The sequence below is a fragment of the Lacerta agilis genome, chromosome 14 (genome assembly GCF_009819535.1).
Source record: "Lacerta agilis isolate rLacAgi1 chromosome 14, rLacAgi1.pri, whole genome shotgun sequence".
Lineage (NCBI taxonomy): Eukaryota > Metazoa > Chordata > Lepidosauria > Squamata > Lacertidae > Lacerta > Lacerta agilis.
The window spans coordinates 6,137,022-6,161,586 of NC_046325.1; the positions used below are offsets into that span (position 1 = coordinate 6,137,022).

The following is a 24,565-nucleotide window of genomic DNA, read 5'->3' on the forward strand; positions in this document are numbered from 1 at the left end:
ATGTACAGAGACGCTCTCAGGCACCTGGTTAACAGGCATGAAGCCAAAGGAGCAGCTCCACCTCAGTTAACAGTTTCATTTCTGCCCCCAAAACAGCCTCCCCAGCTCTACTGGTGTCCCTTGTTGCCAGTTTGAAGCCCCCACCCCACCCAAACACACACATTTCCCATTTCTGAGCACTGACTGCCAAATCTGCCCCCAATTTTGAATCCCACCCCCCTTTTCCTGATGTTTGTGGGGCTTTCTGGCTCTTGCATTATCCATTAGTTCCATTTTCTCTTCTGAATAATTCATCTCCCAAAGAAACATTTCTGGGCACGTATACTTTTTTTAAGGTACATCTTGTCTCTGGAACCTAGAGGGGCAAGGTGTAAGGGAGAAGGAGCCCTTTTCCTAGCAGTAATAAAACCTTTTGGGGTCTGGAAGCAAAGATCTTCTCCTTCCCACTAGCCCAAGCCTCCCATTCTTGACTGAGTGCCTGTTTGCATTCCTTGGAGAGATCTCCTCTGGAGTACTGGCCCTTCAGATTCTGGATGGGCAGGCGGGTTTTCAAGGAGCTGCAGCTCTGAGGATTATGGTAATCTCTGAGTCACCTTTAGCTGGACCACACTGAATAAAAAGCTAGAGAGACTGAAAACTCTCCAGGAAGGAAAAATATTTAACAGCATCTTCCACAGAGAGAGAGAGAGAGAGTCTGGGAATCTCTGGAATGGGACAGCGTGGAAGTGAAGCGATGGACAGATAGAAGAAGGAAGAAGCAACGAGGGAAAGATATCTTGATACAGACGCATATAAAATTTTAAATATACACAGAGAGTATCAGAGATCAATGCAGAGTGAAAAGAGACAGGAGAGAGCAGAGAGATGACCTGACCGACTTGACTCCTCAAAGGCAGACGAGAGTGACGGTGTCCTTGGGAAGGAGAAGGCAAAGTGACACAGTTGAATCAACAGAAAGATACAGAGCACGGATGGAATAATAAAACACAGAGCATCTCCAAAAGGCACGGTGACAAAGCAAAAGAATGAGGTAGAAGGAGAGAGAGAAAGTCTTCAGAAGAAAGAGCAGCGGAATACACTGAAAAATGGAAAGGCAGAGCGAAACCACCAGCCCAGATGGACTGAGGGAGGGAGAGCAGAAGATGATGGAGTGGTAATAAGTGAAGAAGGGACCCACAGACAGAGCCCTGCAGACAACCGGAAGCATGGCAAAGAGACTCCAGCAGGAGAAATCAGAGGAGGTAACATGCTGAGGGAGAATCAGAGCGCTGAAGAAGACTGAGAGGCAGGGCGGTGGACAACAGAGCTGCAAAGGAGCATCTTTCCTCCCAAACGTGCAATAAGGCAGTCCATCCCAAACGGAGCAACAGTGGAGGAAGGTCCGGTGAAGGGCGTGAAGAACTGGGTTGCCACCACACACTCCCGAAAAGTGATTCTTGGGCCTGAGCTGCGTAGAAGAGCCAAGCCTTGAGGTCTGCAGCTTTTCCCCCATGGCTCGTGCCCCACCGTCACCTCTGACCCCTAGCAACATCCCGCGGAACCTGAGCTACATCGCAGGCCTGTATGAGCGAGCCTACTACCGCACCGCCCGGCCGAGCATAGCAGAGGACTCTGGGACCGAGGGCTCCGAATCCGAGTCGGAGAGCAGGCCCCGGAGCAGGCCCCGGAGGCGGCGCCACGTCTTTGGAGGGCACAAGCGGAAAGGAAGGCGCCGGACTCGCTCGGCCCCTGCCCGGGGCAGAAGTCGGGGGGCCTCGCGCAGCCGCAGCCCCGGGACACGCAAGAGGGTTCGCTTCGCCGACTCCCTGGGCCTGGAGCTCACCAGCGTCCGCCAGTTCTGGCCCAACGACCTTCCAGAGGTGCCGGAGCGTGTCCATGCCCAGCTGAGGCGCGACTCACTCAGCCACTTTGCCCCGTGCCTGCCTTTTTGCCCACCTGTGAAGGTAACGGGAGGTTAGCCAGCCTAGTGGTGGGGTGAATCTTGGGGCAGAATGGGAAGTGGCAGAAAGGTGGGAGGGAAGGAAATCAACCATAGATTCCCCTTCAGCATCCCCTTTCTGAGGGCAAAGGAAGCATTAATTCCATGGAGAATAATAACTCCTACTCTTTACCCCCCACAAGGGCCTTGAAGGGCCAGATAACCAGCATTGGACTGGTCCAAAATGCATTATATTGCATCAACTAGAAATGGAAGATGTAGCTTTTTTCAGATAAGGGCTATAGCCCAGGGGAATAAAATCTGTGTTGCATGCACAAGGTCCCAGGTTCAAACCCTGGCATCTCCCAGATAGGGCTGGGAGTGTCCCCAGCTATTGCTGCTGGTGGTCAGTGCAGACAATACCAAGTGAGGTGGACCAGAAGCCTGACTCAGTAGAAAGCAGCTTCCCATATTCCCATGTGCAATGCCCCTTTTGGCCATGGGGGGAAGCTGGTGCCATCCAGAGGCTGTGAGACATCAGCTTCAAAACAGGCAGCTAGGTCTAAATACTGTATATACTTGAGTATAAGCCTGGTTTTTCAGCACATTTTTTGTGCTGAAAAAGCTGCCCTCGGCTTATACTTGAGTGAGGCGGGCGGTGGGGGCGGCGAGAAAGAAGCCCTTTCTCTCCGCTCGTGCTGCCACCCGCTCTCCCCAGTCAACCATTCCTTAAGAAGCGTACAAGAACAGCGGTTCTTTACTCTCCCCAGGCAGCTTGTTCCATTCCTGAACTGCTCGCATAAATGCAAACTTGCCAAAGGAGGAAGAGGAAGGAGCAGCCCAAAGGGCTGCTTTTGGGCTGCTCGTTCCTCCTCCTCCTCCACAGCGGCAAAGGTGAACCGGCTTATACTCGAGTCAATAAGCTTCCCCAGGTTTTTGTGGGAAAATTAGGTGCCTCAGTTTATATTCGGGTCGGCTTATATTTGGGTATATACGGTAAATAGTGCTCTGTATTTACTTGCCTAACGACTAGGGAAGGCAGCACATGGGCTGCCCTAGCTGGCACTGGCTCTCTGGGTTTCAAGCAGAGGGCATTCCCATCCTTACCTGAGGAGTTGCCACTCGGTATTGAACTTGGGACTTCCTGCATGCAAAGGAGATGCTATGCCCCTGAGCTGCGACCCTTGCCCCGAGATAAGCGTACATGGGATTGCAGCCTTTGCTTCTTACCATAAAGTTACATGTCATTAACCTGTAGTAACCTATATCCACATCTCTTGAGTCTTTGCAGGAGTCCTGTAAATAGGGAAGAAAAGGTAACTGGCATAAGAGACCCAGTATATTTCTTTCAGTGTTAAAGTGAACTCCTGCATTCATTTCTGCGTTGCAGGGGGTTGGACTAGATGACCCGTAGGGTCCCTTCTAATTCTACAGTTCTGTGATTCTATGGTTGCTGAGAGAGGGTTGTTGTGAACATGCAAGCCTCTCCGCCATCATTTCCACTCCCTGCCTGCCTTCCTACTTTACAAAGCGACGCTCTGAAGCACAGAGCCCTTTGTATCCACAGAGATTCCCCGTGCATTTTCAAATTTGGCATAACAGGAGGTTCTTAAAGTGCGTCAAGAGGCCTCCACAGATACAGGTGTCTCCTTCTTTCAGTCAGTTGCCTTCCAAGAGTTAGGAGGCAGAAACAGTAATGGGGCATGGATACTAATCCACATTGCCCCTCTCTTTGCATTTACATTTCCCTCTTTGTAACCCCAGAAGAGGCCTTAGATCTGTTATGACTATACAAAAGGCATGAATCCAAAATATGGCCGGAAAGGTTGTTTCCGCAGTTTCCAGGTGGAGCTAACCTACAAGGCTTCGGAGGCATTCAGGATATCCCATTCTGTCCACCTTTGGGCAGTTAAAAGTCTTTTGCAGTTCACCTTAAGCTTTACCCCTTGAGAATTATTGAGCATCTCTTGAGATGGCCCCAAATCTCCCGGGATGGTGGTTGTGCAAGGAGCTGGGAGGGGATATGAGATCCCCTCACCCTTGGCAGGCTGAGGGGATCCTTCCGTCTCCAAAGAGTCCTCAGGTTTAAAGAAATGCCCTTCCTCCCATTCTGAGCCCATGCAGCCATGCCAACACAAAAAAAGGTTCTTCTTTTGGGGCCCCAGCCCTCACTAGTCTGCTCGTAGGGCCTTTATATAAAGGCAGCCTTGCCTTCACCAACCAGGTGCCCTCCAGACACGTTGGACCATAGCTCTGTGGCTGGCTGCTGTTGATGGGATTTGTGGTCCCAAGTGGCTGTGCTTACTTGGGCTGGTGAGAGTTTTGCTGGCTGCATTTGGGATGTCTCCAGAACGACTTTATTCCAGCCAAAGGAATTAACATAGATGGGCTGGTGGTGCTGGGAAAAGGGTTTTTTAAATGTTGTCCAGAGACCAGAAGTCTCTCTTCTCTTTCCTGAAAGTGACTCTCAAATGGCACTCAGGATCCATCAACGCCTCCCTTGCTTTCCCCTTTGCCTGCCTCCTCGCTTTCTATCTCCTCCTCCTCCTCCCGCCCTTCCCTTCTCCACACGCTGCCATCTTGGATCTCCAGTCTCTTCTCTTCTTCGCCTTGTCCCATCCCTTCTTTTTTTTTTTTTTATAAGATTTTTATTATTTTCCAATAAAACAAGAGAAACACATAACATAACATAAACACCAACATTAACACAATAAAAAACACATTACATAAATACAATCAACAAAGAAAACAATTAAAACAAAACCAAAACCAATACATACCTAAACTGGAACACCAATCTTTCTCTTACTACTTAACAAAATCTAGTTTCTGATCTTCTAAAGGGACCTCCCCCGCTTTCCCTCCTCTGCCTTCAATACTAATATACTTTGGTAACATCCATTTTTAACATTACAATTCATTATCCAACCTTTTATAATATCATAAAAACTTAACATCTTATAGTATCATGAAATAATTCTTAAATCAATCTTATACTTCTTTTCACTTAAGCTGCTGCTATTAATCAGTTACATATCTCTTCACTAATTCAAAATTCCCAAAATCGTAACATCAAAATCTTAAAACTTAACATCAAAATCCTAAAATCTTAACACACTATCTTCAGGGTACCATAAATCCATCCTAATTCAATTTTTATCATTTTCACCCTATTCCCCTTCTCACCATTTTTCTGCTCTCTCCCATGCCCCCCCCACCATTCATCTTTACATTTCCCTCTGTTGTCCTTGTTCAGTATCATCTTAAAATTTATAAATCTCCTCCTTGGGCGCCTCAAGAGGCACCAGCTCTCCTCTCCCAGCAACTCCATTTCGCAATTTTGGTTTCCTTCCACTTGTGTCTTCAAAAATCTTCTCAGCTTCATCTCTGGACTCCCACTCCAGAGACTGAATCTCGTAGCTCCAGTCAAAACATCAGCCCTGTGTTTCTCACTACACCAGGGCCGTCCATTTACCTGGGGTTGCTGAATCAATTCGTCCCATTTCTCCAGCACCTGCCCCAGTTCCCTGAAGAAGTCTACTTCCAAATTATCAAAATTTTCCCAGATCTGGCTGGTCTCTCCTGCTCCACAACAAATTTCTTTGAAATTACGACCTAACCAGTCCATTTTCCGATTCACAAACTCCAATTGCAGAAGGATTGTTCTTTGTTCCTGGGTAATACCCGGATCTAGAATCAGTTTAAAAGCGAAAGCAAGCATGGTTGGAGAAAACAAAGGGTGTCAAATGTCAGTAATTTTCCATCCTGCGTATTAGTTTTCCAGCGCCATTTTCCCTGAGACAGGGTGCCAAAATTAATTCCAAAAGCCACAGAAGAGATATTTCCAAAATCTTCAATCCCTCAAATTGGGATTTAATCCATCTTCTCTGTCAAAGTGCTTCGTAGCAACATTGTGTCTAGTAATGCAGCTGCAGCCGCTTGAAGCTTAATTACCTCCTCTGCACAACAAAGGAGAGGGACGGGCTTCCTTTTAACATCCCTCCCGGTTGCCAATTATTCAAATGTAAATCCAATTAGTCCCACACTTACAGCAGCCGGGGTTCTTCTTTTTTCTTTGAAGTTAGCAGGAAAAGCTTGGTGCTCAGGTCTGGCAGAATTGCTGCTTTGATCTCCCGGGGGGGTGCATCCGCCTCTCCAGTCCCGTGTCGGTAGCTCCGCTCGCTTGATTTTCCCCCCTTACGAGGGTCAATCAAGAGCAGAGACGGCACGTCTGGGACCCACGAGGCCGCGGTCCACGGGACGCTCTTCCCGTGGCTTTAAGGGGCCCTTGGCGCAGACAAGGAGACCCCTAAAACCCCCCGGGGACTGGAACTGACTCAGCTCCGCTCCGCCATTATCCGGCACCAAACCGGAAGTCCCATCCCTTCATTTCCCCCCTGACTTCTTTCCTTTTCCCCGTGTGACCTGTACATTTAAGGCACATTCATAGCACATTCTTTTCCCCCCTCAAAGAATTCTGGGCACTGGAGTTTGTTAAGGGTCGCTGGGAATTGTAACTCTTGTGAGGGGTCGACTACAGTTCCCAGAATCCTTTGAGGGGAAAGAATGTGCTTTAAAGGGCCACATCCACACTATACATTTAAAGTGTTATGGTGCCACTTGAAACAGTCATCGCTTCCCCCAAAGAATTCTGAGAGCTACCGTTCCTAGGGAATTGTAGCTCCAGCGCTTTTTTTTTTCCTGGGGAGACGCAGGGGTACGCATACCCCTAACTATTTTGTCAGTCTTTGTACTTTTGTCCATTTATTTTCCCTGATTTGTACTATAAAATAGTGATTTTTTTGAGTCAAAATGAGAATACTCCTAAACATTTTTTTAGGGGGGGAAGCACTGTATAGCTCCATGAGGGGAATAAGGACCCCCAAACAACTCTCAACACCATTAACAAACTACAGTTCCCAGGATTCTGTGGGGGAAGCCATAACTGTTTATCAGAGTGCCTTAAATGTATGGTGCAAATGTGGCCGTAGTGTATATTCAGCCCTCGCTTTCTCTTTCTCATCCTCTTCCTCCACATCCCTCTCTTGTTTTCCTCCTGTTCTTTTTCCGCTGGCCAGCCCGTATCTTTATCTTTCATCTTTATTGCCCCCTTTTCCCCTTACTGTCCTCTCTCATATCCATCTTTCTAACTGCCTTTTCCTCACCTCCCGACCATTGAGTTTTCCTCTTCTTGGTCCTCCTGACCTGATTCGAGAACTCTTTTCCTCTTTATTTACTTAGTCCCATGCTTATTATATCCAATTTTTCCTTCAAGGTGGTGTACGCAGTTCTCTTTCCATTTTATTCTCATGACAGCCAAGTGAAGAAGGTTAATCTGAGAAAGAAAGGCTGACCCAGGCCTACCCTGGGAGCTTCCTGGCCTAGTGAGGATTTGAACCCGGGTCTCCCAGGTCCGAGTCCCACATTCAAACCACTTTACCATATGGACACACACTGTTTCCTGCCAGCCTTTAGTCTCTCTCTGCCTGCGTTCTCTAGAATTCCTTCCGTTTTCTTTTCACTTGTTTAAATTTATATAGTCATATCCTGTATAATGTTTTTCCTTTCCGTCTTATTTGGTCTTTTCTTTCTAAATGCTGATGGTTTGTTCCCACTCACCATTTCCCCCCTACCCTCTATTATTTTTTAAAAAAGAAATTATTGATTTTTACAACAAACAAATAAAACACCCACATTGACCCAACACCTAACTGAAAATAAACAAATACATATACACCAATGATTCTTCTTCTTATATCATAAAAAAAAAAAGATCTTGATCGAATCTTGGCACAGACTTCCCCTGCCTTTCACCTTCGTTTCTAGTACCAAATATTACTTTAATAACATCATATAAAAAAATTAACACCTAATCTTGTTTTGTAACATGCAAAAATTTAAGAAAACTAACTTAACAAAATTTAATCATATTATACCTTCATATTAATTCCACACACAAATATAGTTCTTAACACATTATTCTCAATAAAAATCACAAAAAATATCCTCTTTCTCTATAACTGCTGTTAATAACAAAAATTTAAATATCTCTTTTCTTAGTCCAAAAACGTAAAAACTTGACACGCCGGTTTCAGGTTACCATAGTTTATCAATTTTTCTTTTTACCATTAATACAGTTCACCCTATCCCCCTTCTGTCCATTTTCTTTGGTCGCCTTACTCCAGAGCCGCTCCTCGAAGTGTCATTATTTCTTACAAGTCCACAGATCCAGATGAAAACCAAAACAGTCCTTGCATAGAGCTTGCATCCTCTTCTTCCAGCTTCTCCGGTTCACCATACCATTCCTCTTTTATTTGTAGACACAATTTTTTCACCGACGCTCCCGGGCTCTCACCTCGAGAGTTGGATATAACAATTCTCCTGAAAGACGTTTCATTTTTCCAGAGTCGCCAGACCATTCCATCCTGTTCTTCAATCATCCCCTTCAGTTCCATGCCAAGGCTCCCTTCCAATACAGCCATTTCTTGTAAAGTCTCCTCTGTGGGATATATCTTTTCTGACATGTCCCGGTTCAAAATCTCCAATTTTCTGTTGAGCAGTTCCAGTCTCAGTATAATAATCCTTTGTTCATCACTCATCTCACAGTTCATCACCAGATCGAAAACAAAACCCAGCATGGCAGAAGCGGGCATAGGTGTCAAATTACAGTTTCGATTTTCAAACTTCTCCATCTTAATGCCAGTAACTTTCCACTCAATCACAATCTTTCGCCTTCATTTTCCCTGTATCCAGGGTGCAAGAACCACAGATTTTAAAAAGAGATATTATCCACAGACTTGTTCCCCAGAGGGAGATCAAAGAAGTCTCACTTGTCAAAATTCAAATACTTTATAGCCATCACTGTAACAGCAGTCTCTTAAACTGGTTACTTTCTAACCCCCAAAGGGAGGGAGGCAGGCTTCCTTTCCAAATGTCACCCGGGTCGTTAAAAAAGTACAAAAACAAGTCCAATCCACTACTCACGGCCACCGGATTTCTTTAATTCCAAACTTGACAGGTAGAACATTGACGCTCGTCGCGGGGGTGACCGCCGCTCCACATCCCGGTTGGGGCATGTCCCCTATAGCCCGGCTCCGTTGCCCCTTCACCCCCACTCCCCCTTTACAGGGGGAGCGAGGGAAGGGTTCAGAGCCATAGTGGGCACAGCCAGGGAGCCCGGGGTGCGGGACGCTCTTCCCGCACCCCACCGGAGCCCCGCTTTGCGGTAGCGGGGCTCCAACCCCTGGGACGGACTGGGTCGCCTCGCAGCCAAGGCAGCCCACGACCGCTCCGCGATGGCGTCGCCGCCGGAAGTCCCCCCTACCCTCTATTTTAATACCTTCATGTTTCTTCTTCGTCCACAAGTTTCTTCAGTCATTCTGTCTTGATTATCCCTTAATCCCCTCTGTTTTCCCCCCAAAACCCAAATAGTCCTTCAAGTGCTCCATTTTCCAATTAGGAACACAGGGAGGTGCCTCAGTATGAGTCAGACCGATTGGTCTATCTTATGTCTTGTCTACACAGACTGGCAGTGGGTTGCCAAGATTTCAAATCTTTCCCAGAACAACGTGGAAATGCCAGGAAATAATAATAATAATAATAATAATAATAATAATAATAATAATAATAATTATTATTTATACCCCGCCCATCTGGCTGGGTTTCCCTAGCCACTTTGGGGGGCTCCCGAGAGAATATTAAAAACACCAAACATTTTAAAATTCCCTAAAATTGAACCTGTGATCTTCTTCTTTTTAAATAAGATTTTATTATAATTTTTTCATAATGCAATAAGATCAAAGAAACTAATCTGAATAAAAACAAGGTGAGAAAAGGAAATGAAAACACCCAATGAAAAGGGGGGGAAATAGAAGAAAAGAAAATAATAAAAGAGAAGAAATTAAAAAGACTTCTGATTTTCCGTCTGTCAGTTTCATAAAAGAAATTAGTCAAAATATTCGCTCTAGAATGACACCCAGCTGATCTTCTTTCCGTTAGGCAATATTTTCCCAATCTTCCAACCCAAATGTCTCCGATTCATTTTCTTTTTTACACAAAAACTCCAAAAGGGGTTCTCTAATTATTATTATTATTATTATTATTATTATTATTATTATTATTAACATTAATAAATTTCATCAATGGTTTTTCTCTAATCAAACATATCAACTTTTTCTCCAGCAAGCTGTGACCTGCCTCTGAGCCATGGCTCTTCCAAAATTCTCACTCCCCTCTTCCTTTGTCTCTCCAGGATCCTTTGAGTCTGCGGTACCTACTGGAGCCCACCTTCCCAGACCCCCTGTCCATGCCAGATTTCTTACCGCGCCTCCTGGCGCAGTGCGTCCTCCTCGAAGGGGCCCGGGCCGAAGGCTCCAGTGTATCCGGCACCATCCGGGTCCTCAACTTGGCCTACGAGAAGCGGGTCTCCGTGCGATACACCTGGGATTCTTGGGCTACGCAACACGAAGCTCGGGCATCCTACGCCGCTCCTGCCGGCCGGGATCGGGACCACGCCGACCGCTTTGCCTTCCGCCTTCCGCTGCTCACGCCGCTTGTCCCTGGGGTTGTCCTAGAGTTTGCAATTTGCTACCTTGTCGGGGCAGAAGAGTTCTGGGACAACAACCAAGGCCGCAACTATTGCCTGAGGCCTCCACCCTGTGTGGATGAGGAGGATGAGCCCCCCAGCCCCACTGCCGATTGCTGTGAGACAGGGTGGATACACTTCCTCTAAGGGAACATAGAGCCATCCAAATAAAATAGGAGGAAGGGCAGGAACCAAAGGACAGAACAGAGCAGAAGGGGGGACTTGCCAAATGTAGGGTACTTGCCTTGAGCCCTAAGAATAGGGTGGGTGGCAACTATCAATATGCTAGAGGTCTCATGCAAGGCTTGAGAATTCAAAGAAACCCAAAAGATCAGTGCAGTTTTGCAATCAGTGATTAAAATCAGTGCAGTTTTGATTCAAAATGGCACCCAACGGTATCAAAACATAGGCCAAAAACTGCTCATTGATCTCAGGAACAATCATGCAAAATGCGGTAAAAATTCAGCACATTCTTGAAAGGTTCCATCCGCCATCTAGATTCAAAATGGCACCCCACTGTATCAAAATATAGACAGAAATCTGTTTCTTGATCTCAAGAGCCATTATACAAATTTCAGTTACTTTTCCTTAAGAAGCGTCCAAATGCATAGCAAACAACTTTCCAATATATACCGGTATATAGCAGATGTATGCAAAGGTTTGAGGTAGATGATTTGGGTTTGCTCCCAGGCTCCCTAGCATGACATTCTGCAGGCCAAAGTCTGCTATGGAGTTTCTACCTGAGTGATATCTGACAAATCCAAAAATCAGTCTCTGAAGTAGGGCAGTAACGTTCACCACATACGGTACTCTGTTTCCCACTATATACTAACTTGCTATCTGGATGTGTGCGCTTTCACCAATCTATTTCACCAAGCAAATATTGAGTGGGAAATATTCAGAAAAGGTCAGGCAAATCAGCCCTTTCTTCTCATTTTACAGTTAGGGAACAGGAGGTCCTAAGACAGTGACTTGAATCTGTTGTAAGCTAGGATTTGAACTCAAGACTCCACACTGGGGGCTCTCTGAGACTGAACAAAATTCGCATAAAGAGGCTAGCCTTCAAAGTACCATCCCCACTCCATGTAACTTGTATGTTACTAAGCAACATATGTACATCTTGAGGATCATCAAGAGATCCCTTCCCTTTGTTGGGATCTCGCTGGTGCCTTTACATGAGATTGAGCAAGAGTAAGCTAAATATACATACGTGACGGAGAAAAGGAGGAAATTCTGGCCTAGGTGAAAAAGACTGAACTCTGGTGAAACAAAAGATGGACAAGATCCACTGCTATATGCCGTCACTGAGAGGTGGATCTCCTTGGCGTCCGTCACCAGATACTGGGTGGCACTAAGAACAATGAGTTTTCATGCTGAGGACTTGTCCACACATGCTAATTCCACCCACATCTCCCTGCATGAATAGATGGGAAATGTGGAATGTATGAATGTTTACATGTAATTGTATTGCTGTTCTTTCAACTCGTGTGTTCTGAACTGGTTCCTTGCGCATGTTTCATTAAGTCATTGTGAGGTCACATCACTGATCAAGCAGAGAGTAGCTGCCTGATCTGTGTGTTTAAGGGGGGGGGGAGTAATGAACACTTGCGCCAAATGTTGCAAAAAAAAAAAAAGTCTTGTGTAGAAGCAGCACTCCCCAAAATGGTGTCCAGGGTAGTTTACAGTGGTGTCCTCTGGTACCATCCATGCTTTGGTTGAAATGCACGGGGAGGGTAAGCCTTAATGGAAAAAAATGAGTGAAAATTCTAAATTGTCATGACTCACAAGACCCCTGAAAACTGAAGACTCCATAATAGTGTTTCTCAAAGTTCTGATGAATTTATTCTCTTACAGTGATATATGCTTTTGGTGTGTTCCACAATGTGACAATGAAATGGCACCAGTGAACAAAAGTTTACATTAATGTTTGTAACTGACCAAAACAAGCAATTGGACTGAAAAACCAAAGAAATAAAAAGACTGTGAAAAGTCTCGGACTCACGTTATATTTGCATACCTCTAAGGGTGGCCCTGTAGTCTAAACCGCTGAGCCTAGGGCTTGCCGATCAGAAGGCCGGCGGTTCAAATCCCCGTGACGGGGTGAGCTCCCATTGTTCGGTCCCAGCTCCTGCCCACCTAGCAGTTCGAAAGCATGTCAAAGCGCAAGTAGATAAATAGGTACTGCTCCGGCGGCAAGGTAAACGGCGTTTCCGTGTGCTGCTCTAGTTTGCCAGAAGCGGCTTAGTCATGCTGGCCACATGACCCAAAAGCTGTCTGTGGACAAACACCGGTAACCTCGGCCTATATAGAAAGATGAGTGCCGCAACCTCAGAATCGTCCGCATTCCCAGCAACGGGTATTCAGAGCATGGTATATGGGGCGTTAGGGGAGGGGTAGTACCTCTGGTGGGGGACACATCATGCTTCTGGGGTAGTTTGTACACCTTTGGTCTCCACCCTGCACTCGGCTCTCACCCATGGCTCCTGGAAGCTGCCTGCATGCAACAGCGGCCGCACCCCAGGAATGGCTTCTAGTGACAGGCAAAGCCAGGAGAGGGTAGTTGATGGGTGTCAAACCTTCAGTGAGTTTGGGACTTCCTCTGCATGCAAATACAGGCTCTGGCAGATTGAGCAGAGTCCAATGGTCAATAATGCAGTTTCTGAACATGCTGCAGAGAGAAGTGAGGGGCGGATGGGGCTTGTCAACCTGGGAAGGGAGCCCACCTTAGAAAAGGAAAACCCTGATCCTAAACCTCTGCTGCCTTGTGGGATATCTTTGGGGGAGAAAAGGCTCAGGAGCAAACTCTACACAAATCCGGAGTGGAGTCCCTAAGGGGGTTGGGTGGCTCCTCCTTGTACACCTCCTTCCAGCATCTCTTTGCAGCCAAGCTGGTGCCAAACATTTTGCTCTGCTTTCCTTTGGGCCACATCAGTCAGGTCGAGAGGGGGGTCTTGTTGCCTGGGGAGCCCAGGGTCTCCAGACACATTGCCCAGGCTAGCGCCCCAGGGAGGTCACTTCAGTGCTTTTGACTTCACCCCCAGAAGCGCACTCCATTGTCTCTCAAGACAGAGAGGTGCCAGCGACAGGTTTTCAAAGGCATACTGCCTCCAATGCTTGAGGTAGAATCTAGCCATCATGGCTACTAGCCATCAATAGCTGCCTCCTAACACCAGAAGTGGATATTTTAACTGAGATTCTGAGCTTGTGACCTGTGTCATGAAAAGTCCCACCTCCCAAGGTCCGTTTTCAGATGGGAAAAATGCCCAGAATTGAGACAGAGCCAAAGTCAAAAGCAAAACCCTCTGAAAGAGAGAGAGAGAGAGAGAGAGACCTTTAATCTTCTAGAGGATTAAATCTGCAGGAAAAAAGGAAATACCGTATTTTTTCGTGTATAAGACTAGGTTTTCCCCTTAAAAAATAATGTCCAAAATTTGGGAGCGTCTTATACATGGGGGGCATCTCCCCCATTTTCTTAAATCAGAGTCCCCCAAAATAGGGGGCGTCTTATACATGGGAGCTTCTTATAGACGGGAAAATACAGTAATTCATGCTGCAGGGAGTGGCCCCTGCTTCTCAATCATCTGTCAATGTCAGAAACAACCAACTACTTTTCCTTACAAAGAGATACATCTAAAAACATTTCCGGCTTATTTCCAACACATATTAGAATATTTAGTTCAGAAAGGAAGAGTACTTGCAAATGTCTTTTACTATTCTACATTTATAAAGAGGTAGCTGGGAACGCATGGGAGTCTTATCAGGACCTATTAGGCAATATCCTTGGCATTTTCCTTCCTGCTACCGTGAAATACTAGTGCTTAATATAATTACCATATTTTCCTGTGGCTTTGTTTTGGGGTGGTGGCAGTGGCATAGCATGGGTTGATGGCGCCCAGGGTGGGCAAACCATCAATGCTGCTGGAGCACACACAAGCCAAACTGGAGCCAAGTGGGACCATGCTATGCCGCCGTGGGCCTCAGTGGGCAAATTCTCCTGACACCTGCGGAGAAGAGTACCTGGACATGTTAAGGTCACCCCTTGCCCGATTCCCTCCATCTATGCCCGTTCATCATGGGCAGGCATAGGCAAACTCCGGCCCTCCAGATGTTTTGGGACTACAATTCCCATCATCCCTAGCTAATAGTACCAGCAGTCAGGGATGATGGGAATTGTAGTCCCAAACATCTGGAGGGGCGGAGTTTGCCTGTGCCTGACCATGGGCCTGTGTTGCTCTACTTCCTTTGCTGGTGCAGGGTGTAGAACCCCCGCATGTGGGGAGCTGCCACATTGTAGCACGTCCTTTGTTACTTCCTTTCAATATGAATCTAGCTGGGGAATATTCATTCTGATGTGACAGGGGAAAGTAGCGCTGAGATGAAACATTTTCTGTAAACCTAGGTTTATGCTTTCCACCAAAGGAATGTCCATCTCTCAAAGGAGTCTTAATGCAATTTTTTTGTTTTGTTTCTTGGTTTCTGGTCCCAGGTGTTAAAAGTTAGCCTCTTGAACCTTAACCTTTAGCCTGGCTGTTATGTTTTCATATCACCTGCAAACCTTTGAATCAAGGCAGTCTCAAAGAGGATGGGAACTGGGATGGTTGGCTAAAGAACTCCCCTGACTACCCCCCCCCCCCAAAAAAACTTTGATTTTTGACAACAGACTGGGCTAGATATTTGCATGAAGTTCTGTTTTGCCCTTACAGCCTTTGGAACAAGCCTGAAGAATCTGACCCGCCGGAGATTGCCAGACTACAACTCCCATCATCCCTGACCACTGGCAGGACCGATGGGAGCTGGAGTCCAATAGCTGCTGGAGTTTCCGCAGTTTAGCCACTCCTTACAATATCTTTCCTCAGCCTTGGGTCCCCAGATGTCATTGCACTACCACTCCCATCATCCCTAGCTAGCGGGACCAGTGGTCAGGGATGATGGGAGTTGTAGTCCAACAACTGGGGACCCAAGTCTGAGAAAGGCTGCCTAGCAGGTGGGAAGGAGAACTGGGCAATTTACATCACCTGGCAACACAGGGAGGGGGAAAGAATTGTAGTTGTTGCTTATTAACCATGTATACCGCCCTCCATCCAAAAATCGCAGGGCTGTGGTTCCCATCAGAATAATTACAAAAGAACACAAAATACCGTAAGGAAAAAACAAGAAGGAAGTTTCAGGACCTATAGCAAGGAACGGATGGAGAACAAAGGCTGACAACACACCATGCACTTAAAGCACACGAATTCCTCCCTAACAATCCTGGGAACTGTAGTTCATCGCTCGCAGAGCTACAGTTCCCAGAAACCTTAACAAACCACCGCCTGCTGCTGCCATGCTGCTTTTATTCTTTCATTTCTTCTGCAGCATTGAAAAAGGAACAAAAGGATTGCTCTTCGGTCCTCTGGGGGGGGGGGAGAGAGAGTTGGAAGAGTTGGGTGCAAGCCCAAATTAGTGGCTGTCTGTCTCCCCCACCCCCACCTCTCTCTCTCTCTCTCTCTCTCTCTCCTTCTATCCCTTCCCTCCTCCATCTCCCCTTCTCCCAACCCCTCTCAGCCCTCCCTTCTTCCAGATCCCTCCTCTTTTTCCTACCAGTCAGAGACTGAGAGAGGGGGGCGACTGTGGTCCGGACCCCCTCCAAAAAAAAGGCCCTACACCGATCGCAGACTTCACCCCCCTCTCCGGGTAAGCCGATCGACACCGAACTAAGTTTTCTTCTTCTTCGCGTCGTCTTGGTTGCATGCGGGAGGGGGCGAGCACTTTCCCCAACTCTTAGCCATCACTATGTCCCCCACGCCGTCCAAAAAAAAGGCCTGGAAATATGGGGAGGGTGTCGAGAGAGAGTCTTTGGCCGCGGGCTACTTCCATACCTTGACTGGGGGAGGGGGGGTCCTGCATCTTTGTAATCCCTCCTGTTACTACTCAGTTTTATTTAGGATTTACTGGGGGGGGGGAGCGTTATTACCTACTTTAACCCATGATATGTAATCCCCAAGATGCTTTTTATAATGTACTAGTTTAACCCAGATGAGCTGCTTCTCTCCCCCAATGTCCCTATAGTGAAGAGAAGAGACACCACCTCCAGCATAGTAATCTGTATTGAAAAGTTGCGGGGGGGGGGGGGGCTGAAGAGATCAACAGATCCCCTGGTCGGTTAGAGTAGATCTAGATGGGAAAGTATAACAGAGGGAAGGGGGAAATGTTAATTGAACCACTTTGCAGCTGTAGGAACTAAATCCGTAATGCTTAAAGAGTTTCTCCAGGCATCAGGGAAGTGCTACAGAATCTGAGTTGATAGGGGTACCGCCCCCCCATCTGTTTAGGACCCAAAAGTTATCTGTGGGGCAGCTGATGAATAAACATTTTTGTGGACTACTCCCTGGTCCTGAATGGGGTAACTGTCCCCCTGAAGGACCAGGTGCGCAGCCTGGGAGTCATTTTGGACTTACTGCTGTCCATGGAAGCGCAGGTTAATTCTGTGTCCAGGGCGGCTGTCTACCAGCTCCATCTGGTACGCAGGCTGAGATCCTACCTGCCCGCAGATTGTCTTGCCAGAGTGGTGCATGCTCTGGTTATCTCCTGCTTGGACTACTGCAATGCGCTCTACGTGGGGCTACCTTTGAAGGTGACCCGGAAACTGCAATCCAGAATGCGGCAGCTAGACTGGTGACTGGGAGTGGCCGCCGGGACCACATAACACTGGTCCTGAAAGACCTACATTGGCTCCCAGTACATTTCCGAGCACAATTCAAAGTGTTGGTGCTGACCTTGAAAGCCCTAAACGGCCTCGGTCCTGTATACCTGAAGGAGCGTCTCCACTCCCATCATTCAGCCCGGACACTGAGATCCAGCGCCGAGGGCCTTCTGTCGGTTCCCTCACTGTGAGAAGCAAAACTACAGGGAACCAGGCAGAGGGCCTTCTTGGTAGTGGCGCCCGCCCTGTGGAACTCCCTCCCATCACAGGTCAAGGAGATAAACAACTACCTGACATTCAGAAAATACCTAAAGGCAGCCCTGTTTAGGGAAGTTTTTAAATTGTGACTTTGTATTGTATTTTGGTATTTGTTGGAGGCCGCCCAGAGTGGCTGGGGAGACCCGGCCAGATGGGCGGGGTATAAATAATAAATTATTATTATTATTATTATTATTTTCTGTTGCCTGATCAATGTTCCTCTCCCCACAGGTAACCATTTACCTTCCACTTTCTTCCCGTTCTGTCTCCCTGCCCCACATTGTAGCAATGCCCCACAGTGTGGCCTTCCTTTTGGTGGCAGCCACATGGGCTGTGGTCTCCCGCGCTGATGGGTGCAATAAGGCACTCTGTGCCAGCGATGTCAGCAAGTGTTTGCTGCAGGTAAGAGGCTGGGAAGGCGCTGCCTTGCATCAGATTTTGCTGCAGACATGCACACTTGGATTTGGGCGTTTCCCCAAAGCTCCTGGCCAGGGCCAGATTTAGGTTTGATGAGGCCCTAAGCTACTGAAGGTAATGGGGCCCTTTATATGTTCAGCTGTCCTTTGTCAACAAATTGTCGCTTTTTTGGGGGGTTGAATATATGCTATATGGTCATTTATGGACCTAATAGGTATCCTAAGCCATTTGCCCATGTTGCCATGCAACCAGACCGTGTAGAATGTAGGCACCCTACAGGTGAAACTCGAAAAATTAGAATATTGTGGAAAAGTCCATTTATGTATGCAATTGTTTTCATTAGCTACTGGAGTTGAATATATGAGATTGACTCATGACATGCAAAGCGAGATATGTCAAGCCTTTATTTGTTATAATTGTGATGATCATGGCGTACAGATGATGAAAACCCCAAAGCTGAAATTGTTAATTTGGGGTTCTCATCAGCTGTACGCCATAATCATCACAATTATAACCAATAAAGGCTTGACATATGTCGCTTTGCATGTCATGAGTCTATCTCATATATTAGTTTCACCTTTTAAGTTGAATTACTGAAAGAAATGAACCTTTCCACAATATTCTAATTTTTCGAGTTTCACCTGTATATATAGAAATGAGCAAACCAGCGATATTTTAGGAAACAGGCGGGGCCCATTCCTTACATCATAGGAGCCTACACAACACAGAACACTGTTGCTGTATGTAGGTTTTATTTGTTTTTTACCTTATATTTTGGAAATGTACATCCAGTTTTTTTCCATTAAGTTTTTTGGGGCCCCCAAGAGAGTGGGACCCTAAGCTAGAGCTCCTGAGCCCCCTTCTCCCCCTTGAATGGGAGGCTCAGTCACAGCACTAACCAGTGCTCTCACACAAAATGTGGTTAGAATGCGTGACAACTACTCCCTCTCGGTGGCAAACAACCCTCTGTGTATCTGCATGAGCTGCTACCACGGGCTTCCTTTTGATTGGCAGCCCAGAACGGTCACTCACGCAGAAGCACAGCAAAGCAACCTCTTCATCTGGGGAGACTGAACTACCCAGTCACAGCTGATGCAGCAATCAGGGGAGAACAGCGCATTCATGGCGGGGGGGGGCGGGAGCTGACTGGACAGTGTTGAGGCCAGGGCATCAGGCAGAGAGGCAGTGGGCAACCTCCTCCTCTGGGAAGGTAAACCTGAGTTCACAGGATCTGCTAAGTATTTAATTATTTCTTAACACGCACACATTTTGGAAGAATGGGGGCCTTTTTTGGACTATTTGAAAAAGCACTATAAAATGAAATTGTGGGCAGGATTTGAGAAGAAGGGATAAAGTGTATTTGCATTAGAGGGATTTCTGTAATAGATAAAATATTGATCTATAATGTAGTAGAAATGGGTATGAACAAAAACAATGTAGTGTGGGTGGGAAGTCAATATATGAAAAATGTAACTATTTAATTTGAAGTCAGTTTGTAACACCGGTCCTGAAAGACCTTCATTGGCTCCCAGTACGTTTCCGAGCACAATTCAAAGTGTTGGTGCTGGCCTTTAACGCTATAAACGGCCTCGGCCCAGTATACCTGAAGGAGCGTCTCCACCCCCATTGTTCAGCCCAGACCCTGAGGTCCAGCTCCGAGGGCCTTCTGACAGTTCCCTCCCTGCGAGAAGTGAGGTTACAGGGAACCAGGCAGAGGGCCTTCTTGGTAATGGGGCTGTACTTGTCGAATTGGCCTTCCTCATTTGGGGGAAAAACAGGGGCAGATTTGTGCGCGCGCTGGTGTGATCGTTTTACAAAGGGAACCGGGGGGGGGGAGGTCACTGTTAAGACCCCTACTTGGTATCTCTTGGCAGGAAGTGTGCCAGTGCGAGGCCAACCGAGCTGGGTGCCCATGCTGTCGGGAATGCGCTTTCTGCTTGGGAAATCTCTGGGAGTCGTGCTGTGAATGTGTGGGTGAGTGAATTCCAGGGGATGCTAAACGCCCATCTTCAACTGGAAAAAAGGTGGGGGCCAAAGTAGAGACAGGAATGTCTGGAAAAAAGGGGGGGGGAGGAACTAGGTTTTTTTCCCCCAAAGCTGTTTTTTTCCGGAAAAATTGAAAAAAAAAAGTGTTTGATATAGTTTGAATATTCCACACACTTTAAAAAAAAAATTCTGGGGTGGGGAACCAGGGGGAAACCGCGAGGCCTTCAAGGAAGCTGGAGTCCTCTTAGTGCTGCATGCAAAGGACTGGAGGCACTCTACCACTGAGCTTGGGCCCTGTCCCCTAAACTGCGAAAATATGGCTGGGAGGAGGGTTTTCCTGCCCCCTTCTTCCCCCGTGGCTGAACTGTGGTCCATGAGGAATTCTGACTTGATTTCTCCTCTCCGCGAGGGCTGTGTGACGAACGTCCCTCCTTGGCCCCCCGCCCCGCCCTGCGGAGCTCCATGCACAACCTGATGTCCCCGGTGCCCTCGCTCTTCCGGGCACTCATGGCCATCTCCGACAACGACCCTCCCATGGGCTGGAGCATCCTGACCCTACCAGTGGAAGAGGAGCTGCGGCAGAACCATGCGGAGACCGGCCACCTCCTCCTGGGGCCTCACACAGGTACGTGTGTGGCGGGCAGGGAGGGGGCGAGGGGGCTGTTGGGAGACGCAGGTGCCGCTGGAAGGATACATGCCATTTGCACGGGGGAGGTGGGTTAAGAGGCAGCGTGGTATAGTGGTTAGAGCTTCAGACTAGAACATCGGAGAGCAGGGCTTGATCTACAGTAATAAACGACAGGGAACATTCAGATTGACACATACCTGTTCACAATGGCACCTGGGGTTTCTTTTGGATTGGCGAGGGGGTTACTTGAGTGATGTGTGCTGTAACCTGGAAGGGCCATTGCCCAGGGTCAGAACATCTGCTTTGCATGCAGAAGGTTGCAGGTTAATCTTCCAGTAGCATTGGGAAATGTCTTGTCTGAAACCCTGGAGTTAGATGGACTTTTGATCTAACTTGGGATAAGACAGCTTACTCTCTTTCTAAAAGGCCCAGGTTCAATTCACACATGAGCTCGTCATTCCCAGCCGCTGCCTTTCCGCCTTCCCATTGGCCAGGCTAGCTCCATACTGCCTACACAGGCTGGCAGCAGCTCTCCAGGGTCTCAGTCTGGATTCTCTCCTAGCCCTACCTGGGGATCGAGCCTGGGACCTTCTTCGTGCAAAGCACACGCGCGACACCCGAGCTGCGGCTCTTGTCCCGGGTTCAACCGCAACGGCCGCAAACCTTCTCTCCTCTCGCTTCCAGGCTTGGCCCTCTCGGATGCCAAGGGCCTCAATGCCACCACGCCACCGTGCCAGTCCATTTTCTTCAACGAGTGCCTGTCCATGAGCCGGTGCCGGACGGCTTGCCAGTCGGTGGGCGCCTGGCGCTACCGCTGGTTCCACAATGCCTGCTGCCAGTGTCTAGGGCCAGACTGCCTGGGCTATGGGGGAGCCCACGCACAATGTTCCAGTTGCCGGGACTGAGATCTCTGGGTTTCTTGCCCCCTCAAAAAACACCCACTCGCCTTGCCCTAGCCCCAGTCACGCCCAGCCTTCCTTTCTTCCTGATCCTGCCTCCTTCCTACCCTTTCTTCATTGAGCAAATATGAATGAAGCATTTGCTTTTCGTTGCTGTTCATTAACCTTTTTGGTTCTGTGGACCCCTCTGGACTCATCCCTTCCCCCTGCACTGGTCTACGATGGTCCTCCCAAGCAACCGCGGCTTCTGCCCCACCTTCTCCCTCTGCTTGTTATGGGTATCTTCCCAGCTACAGTCCCCTCTCTCTGCTCTTTCTTACAACCCAGCTGACTTTGCCTTATTCCCTAATGCTCGCTGTTTAAGGCACCCCTCCCAAAAGAGAAAACACCTTCTGCTTATAAGCACTGCACCTGGCAAAAAGGTGTCCTAGGCACCTGCCTATAGCCACCTTGTGGGGGAAAACCAACGCCCCTTTTCCAACCCCTCTGCAGCCCCAAGTTTCCTGAAGTCAATTGCTTCAGGGACCTAGATATAAAGACTTTTGTCAGTTTCCCATCTTTGTAATGCTAACAAAATAAATCTTTTTACCTGTATTGTTGTTGTTCTTGTTGTTCTTTATTCGTTTTATATATTGTCCTTCATCACAAGATCTCGGGGCAGTTCACAAGACAAGGCGGTTGTGTTGCAGAAACCTCATCAGCCTGATTATCTTCTGAGCTGATTATTTATTATTTATTCAATTTATATACCACCCTAAACCCGGACGTCTCAGGGCAGATCACAGAATAAAATCAAGATATAAAACCACGAAATGCATAATAAAAATAAAAACAACAACCCAAAAGCCTTCCACCCAAAACAAACACATTTTAAAAACGGAATAGGATGTAAATTAGATCAGCCAAAGGCCTGGTTAAAAAGGAACGTTTTTGCCTGGTGCCTAAAGGTGTATAATGAAGGTGGCAGGCGAACTTCCTTGGGGAGAGCATTCCATAGTTGGGGAGCCACTGCAGAGAAGGCCTTGTTCTCGTGTTGCCACCCTATGGACCTCTCAAGGAGGAGGCACACGAAGGAGGGCCCCGGAAGGTATCTCAGGGTCTGGGTAGGTTCATATGGAAAGAGGCAGTCGTTGAGGTATTGCGGTCCTTATTAATTGGTTGTTCTACTTACATACTTACATAGCGCAAAATATGGTCTGAAGCTCAACATCAAAAAAACTAAGATCATGGCCACTGGTCCCATCACCTCCTGGCAAATAGAAGGGGATGAAATGGAGGCAGTGAGAGATTTCACTTTCTTGGGTTCCATGATCACTGCAGATGGTGACAGCAGTCACGAAATTAGAAGATGCCTGCTTCTTGGGAGAAAAGCAATGACAAACCTAGACAGCATCTTAAAAAGCAAAGACATCACCTTGCCGACAAAGGTCCGTATAGTTAAAGCTATGGTTTTCCCAGTAGTAATGTACGGAAGTGAGAGCTGGACCATCAAGAAGGCCGATCGCCGAAGAATTGATGCTTTTGAATTCTGGTGCTGGAGGAGACTCTTGAGAGTCCCATGGACTGCAAGAAGATCAAACCTATCCATTCTCAAAGAAATCAGCCCTGAGTGCTCACTGGAAGGACAGATCCTGAAGTTGAGGCTCCAGTACTTTGGCCACCTCATGAGAAGAGAAGACTCCCTAGAAAAGACCCTGATGTCGGGAAAGATGGAGGGCACAAGGAGAAGGGGACGACAGAGGATGAGATGGTTGGACAGTGTTCTCGAAGCTACTAACATGAGTTTGGCCAAACTGCGAGAGGCAGTGAAGGATAGGCATGCCTGGCGTGCTCTGGTCCATGGGGTCACGAAGAGTCAGACACGACTGAACGACTGAACAACAACAACTTACATACAGCTTATTATGGGGATGACAAAGTTATAATGACCTGGATAATAAGAAATGACCAGAAACTAGCTTTCCTGGGGGGAACACAGGAAAACAGCATCAAGGCTGCCCCACTTTTCAGCCTAGCTGCTCACTAGCTGCATCCTCTGGTCTGTCTCCAAGGGAAGCCCCACATACAGCACACTGCAGCGGTCCAGGCGGGAGGTCACCAGATCATGAACAAACAAGACCAGGAACGGAGGTGGCTGGTGAGGCAGCCTAAACTGGGCCTGAGCATTCCTAGCCACAGTAGCCTCTTGAGACTCTGATGACAAGTTGCAATCTGGCAGCACCCCCAGACTCTGAGCTTGTTTCTTCTGAGGGAGTGCAACACCACCCAGAGGTCTCAAGTTTATTGGCCTCCATCACTGCTTCCAGACACCGGTTCTGATACCTTCACAGCCTCTCCGGCTTCAGATGCAATGCAGAGATATGCCAGGAGCATTCGGATGACACTCTGCGCCAAACTCCCATTTGACAGCTCCCCAAAGTTTCATTGGTACTATAGTGGACCTTATGTTTCCAGAGGAGATCCTGGAGTCCTCCTGCTCTTCAGCAAGAGGGCTGAGCCATTCTGACTTGTTGGTGACTTGTGGAAGCCAGTTGGTCGTTCGCCACACCTCAAACAGTGTTGTCCATCAGCAGAATATGCAGAGCTCCATCCGAGTCTTCGGAAAATTCCTTTTCCCCAGCAGAACTGCTTCTTCCAGAGTCCCCGGTTAAGGGGGAAACTCCTCTCCCACACAGTTCAAAGTGTTTACTGTCTCATAGAATCATAGAGTTGGAAGAGACCACAAGGGCCATCCAGTCCAACCCTCTGCCAAGCAGGAAACACCATCAAAGCATTCCTGACAGATGGCTGTCAAGCCTCTGCTTAAAGACCTCCAAAGAAGGAGACTCCACCACACTCCTTGGTAGCAAATTCCAATGCCGAACAGCTCTCACTGTCAGGAAGTTCTTCCTAATGTTTAGGTGGAATCTTCTTTCTTGTAGTTTGAATCCATTGCCCCGTGTCCGCTTCTCTGGAGCAGCAGAAAACAACCTTTCACCCTCCTCTATATGACATCCTTTGATATATTTGAACATGGCTATCATATCACCCCTTCACCTTCTCTTCTCCAGGCTAAACATACCCAGCTCCCTAAGCCGTTCCTCATAAGGCATCGTTTCCAGGCCTTGGACCATTTTGGTTGCCCTCTTCTGGACACGTTCCAGCTTGTCAGTATCCTTCTTGAACTGTGGTGCCCAGAACTGGACACAGTATT

At 47.6% G+C, this 24,565-nt stretch overlaps 2 protein-coding genes across 2 annotated transcripts; both read left to right on the forward strand.

The window, feature by feature from the left end:
- The first annotated feature begins 480 nt into the window (after nucleotides 1-480).
- PPP1R3E (protein phosphatase 1 regulatory subunit 3E) lies at nucleotides 481-10,729 on the forward strand. Its single transcript, XM_033169270.1, has 2 exons — nucleotides 481-1,943; nucleotides 10,170-10,729. The coding sequence occupies exons 1-2, from the start codon at nucleotides 1,491-1,493 to the stop codon at nucleotides 10,647-10,649; spliced, it is 933 nt and encodes a 310-aa protein (XP_033025161.1). The 5' UTR covers nucleotides 481-1,490; the 3' UTR covers nucleotides 10,650-10,729.
- Nucleotides 10,730-17,709: 6,980 nt separating this feature from the next.
- Nucleotides 17,710-21,966, forward strand: LOC117058238 (twisted gastrulation protein homolog 1-like). Its single transcript, XM_033169273.1, has 4 exons — nucleotides 17,710-17,844; nucleotides 19,734-19,833; nucleotides 20,255-20,470; nucleotides 21,158-21,966. Exons 1-4 carry the CDS (start codon nucleotides 17,731-17,733, stop codon nucleotides 21,376-21,378), a joined length of 651 nt encoding a protein of 216 aa, XP_033025164.1. The 5' UTR covers nucleotides 17,710-17,730; the 3' UTR covers nucleotides 21,379-21,966.
- Nucleotides 21,967-24,565: the final 2,599 nt, after the last annotated feature.

Excerpts from the sequence above, each read along its gene's own strand:
- PPP1R3E (XM_033169270.1), top strand. The coding sequence starts at position 1,491 with ATGGCTCGTGCCCCACCGTCACCTCTGACCCCTAGCAACATCCCGCGG. Across the intron at positions 1,944-10,169 it reads CTTTTTGCCCACCTGTGAAG|GATCCTTTGAGTCTGCGGTA; the intron begins GTAACGGGAGGT and ends TTGTCTCTCCAG.
- LOC117058238 (XM_033169273.1), top strand. The coding sequence starts at position 17,731 with ATGCCCCACAGTGTGGCCTTCCTTTTGGTGGCAGCCACATGGGCTGTG. Across the intron at positions 17,845-19,733 it reads TCAGCAAGTGTTTGCTGCAG|GAAGTGTGCCAGTGCGAGGC; the intron begins GTAAGAGGCTGG and ends ATCTCTTGGCAG. Across the intron at positions 19,834-20,254 it reads GTCGTGCTGTGAATGTGTGG|GGCTGTGTGACGAACGTCCC; the intron begins GTGAGTGAATTC and ends CCTCTCCGCGAG.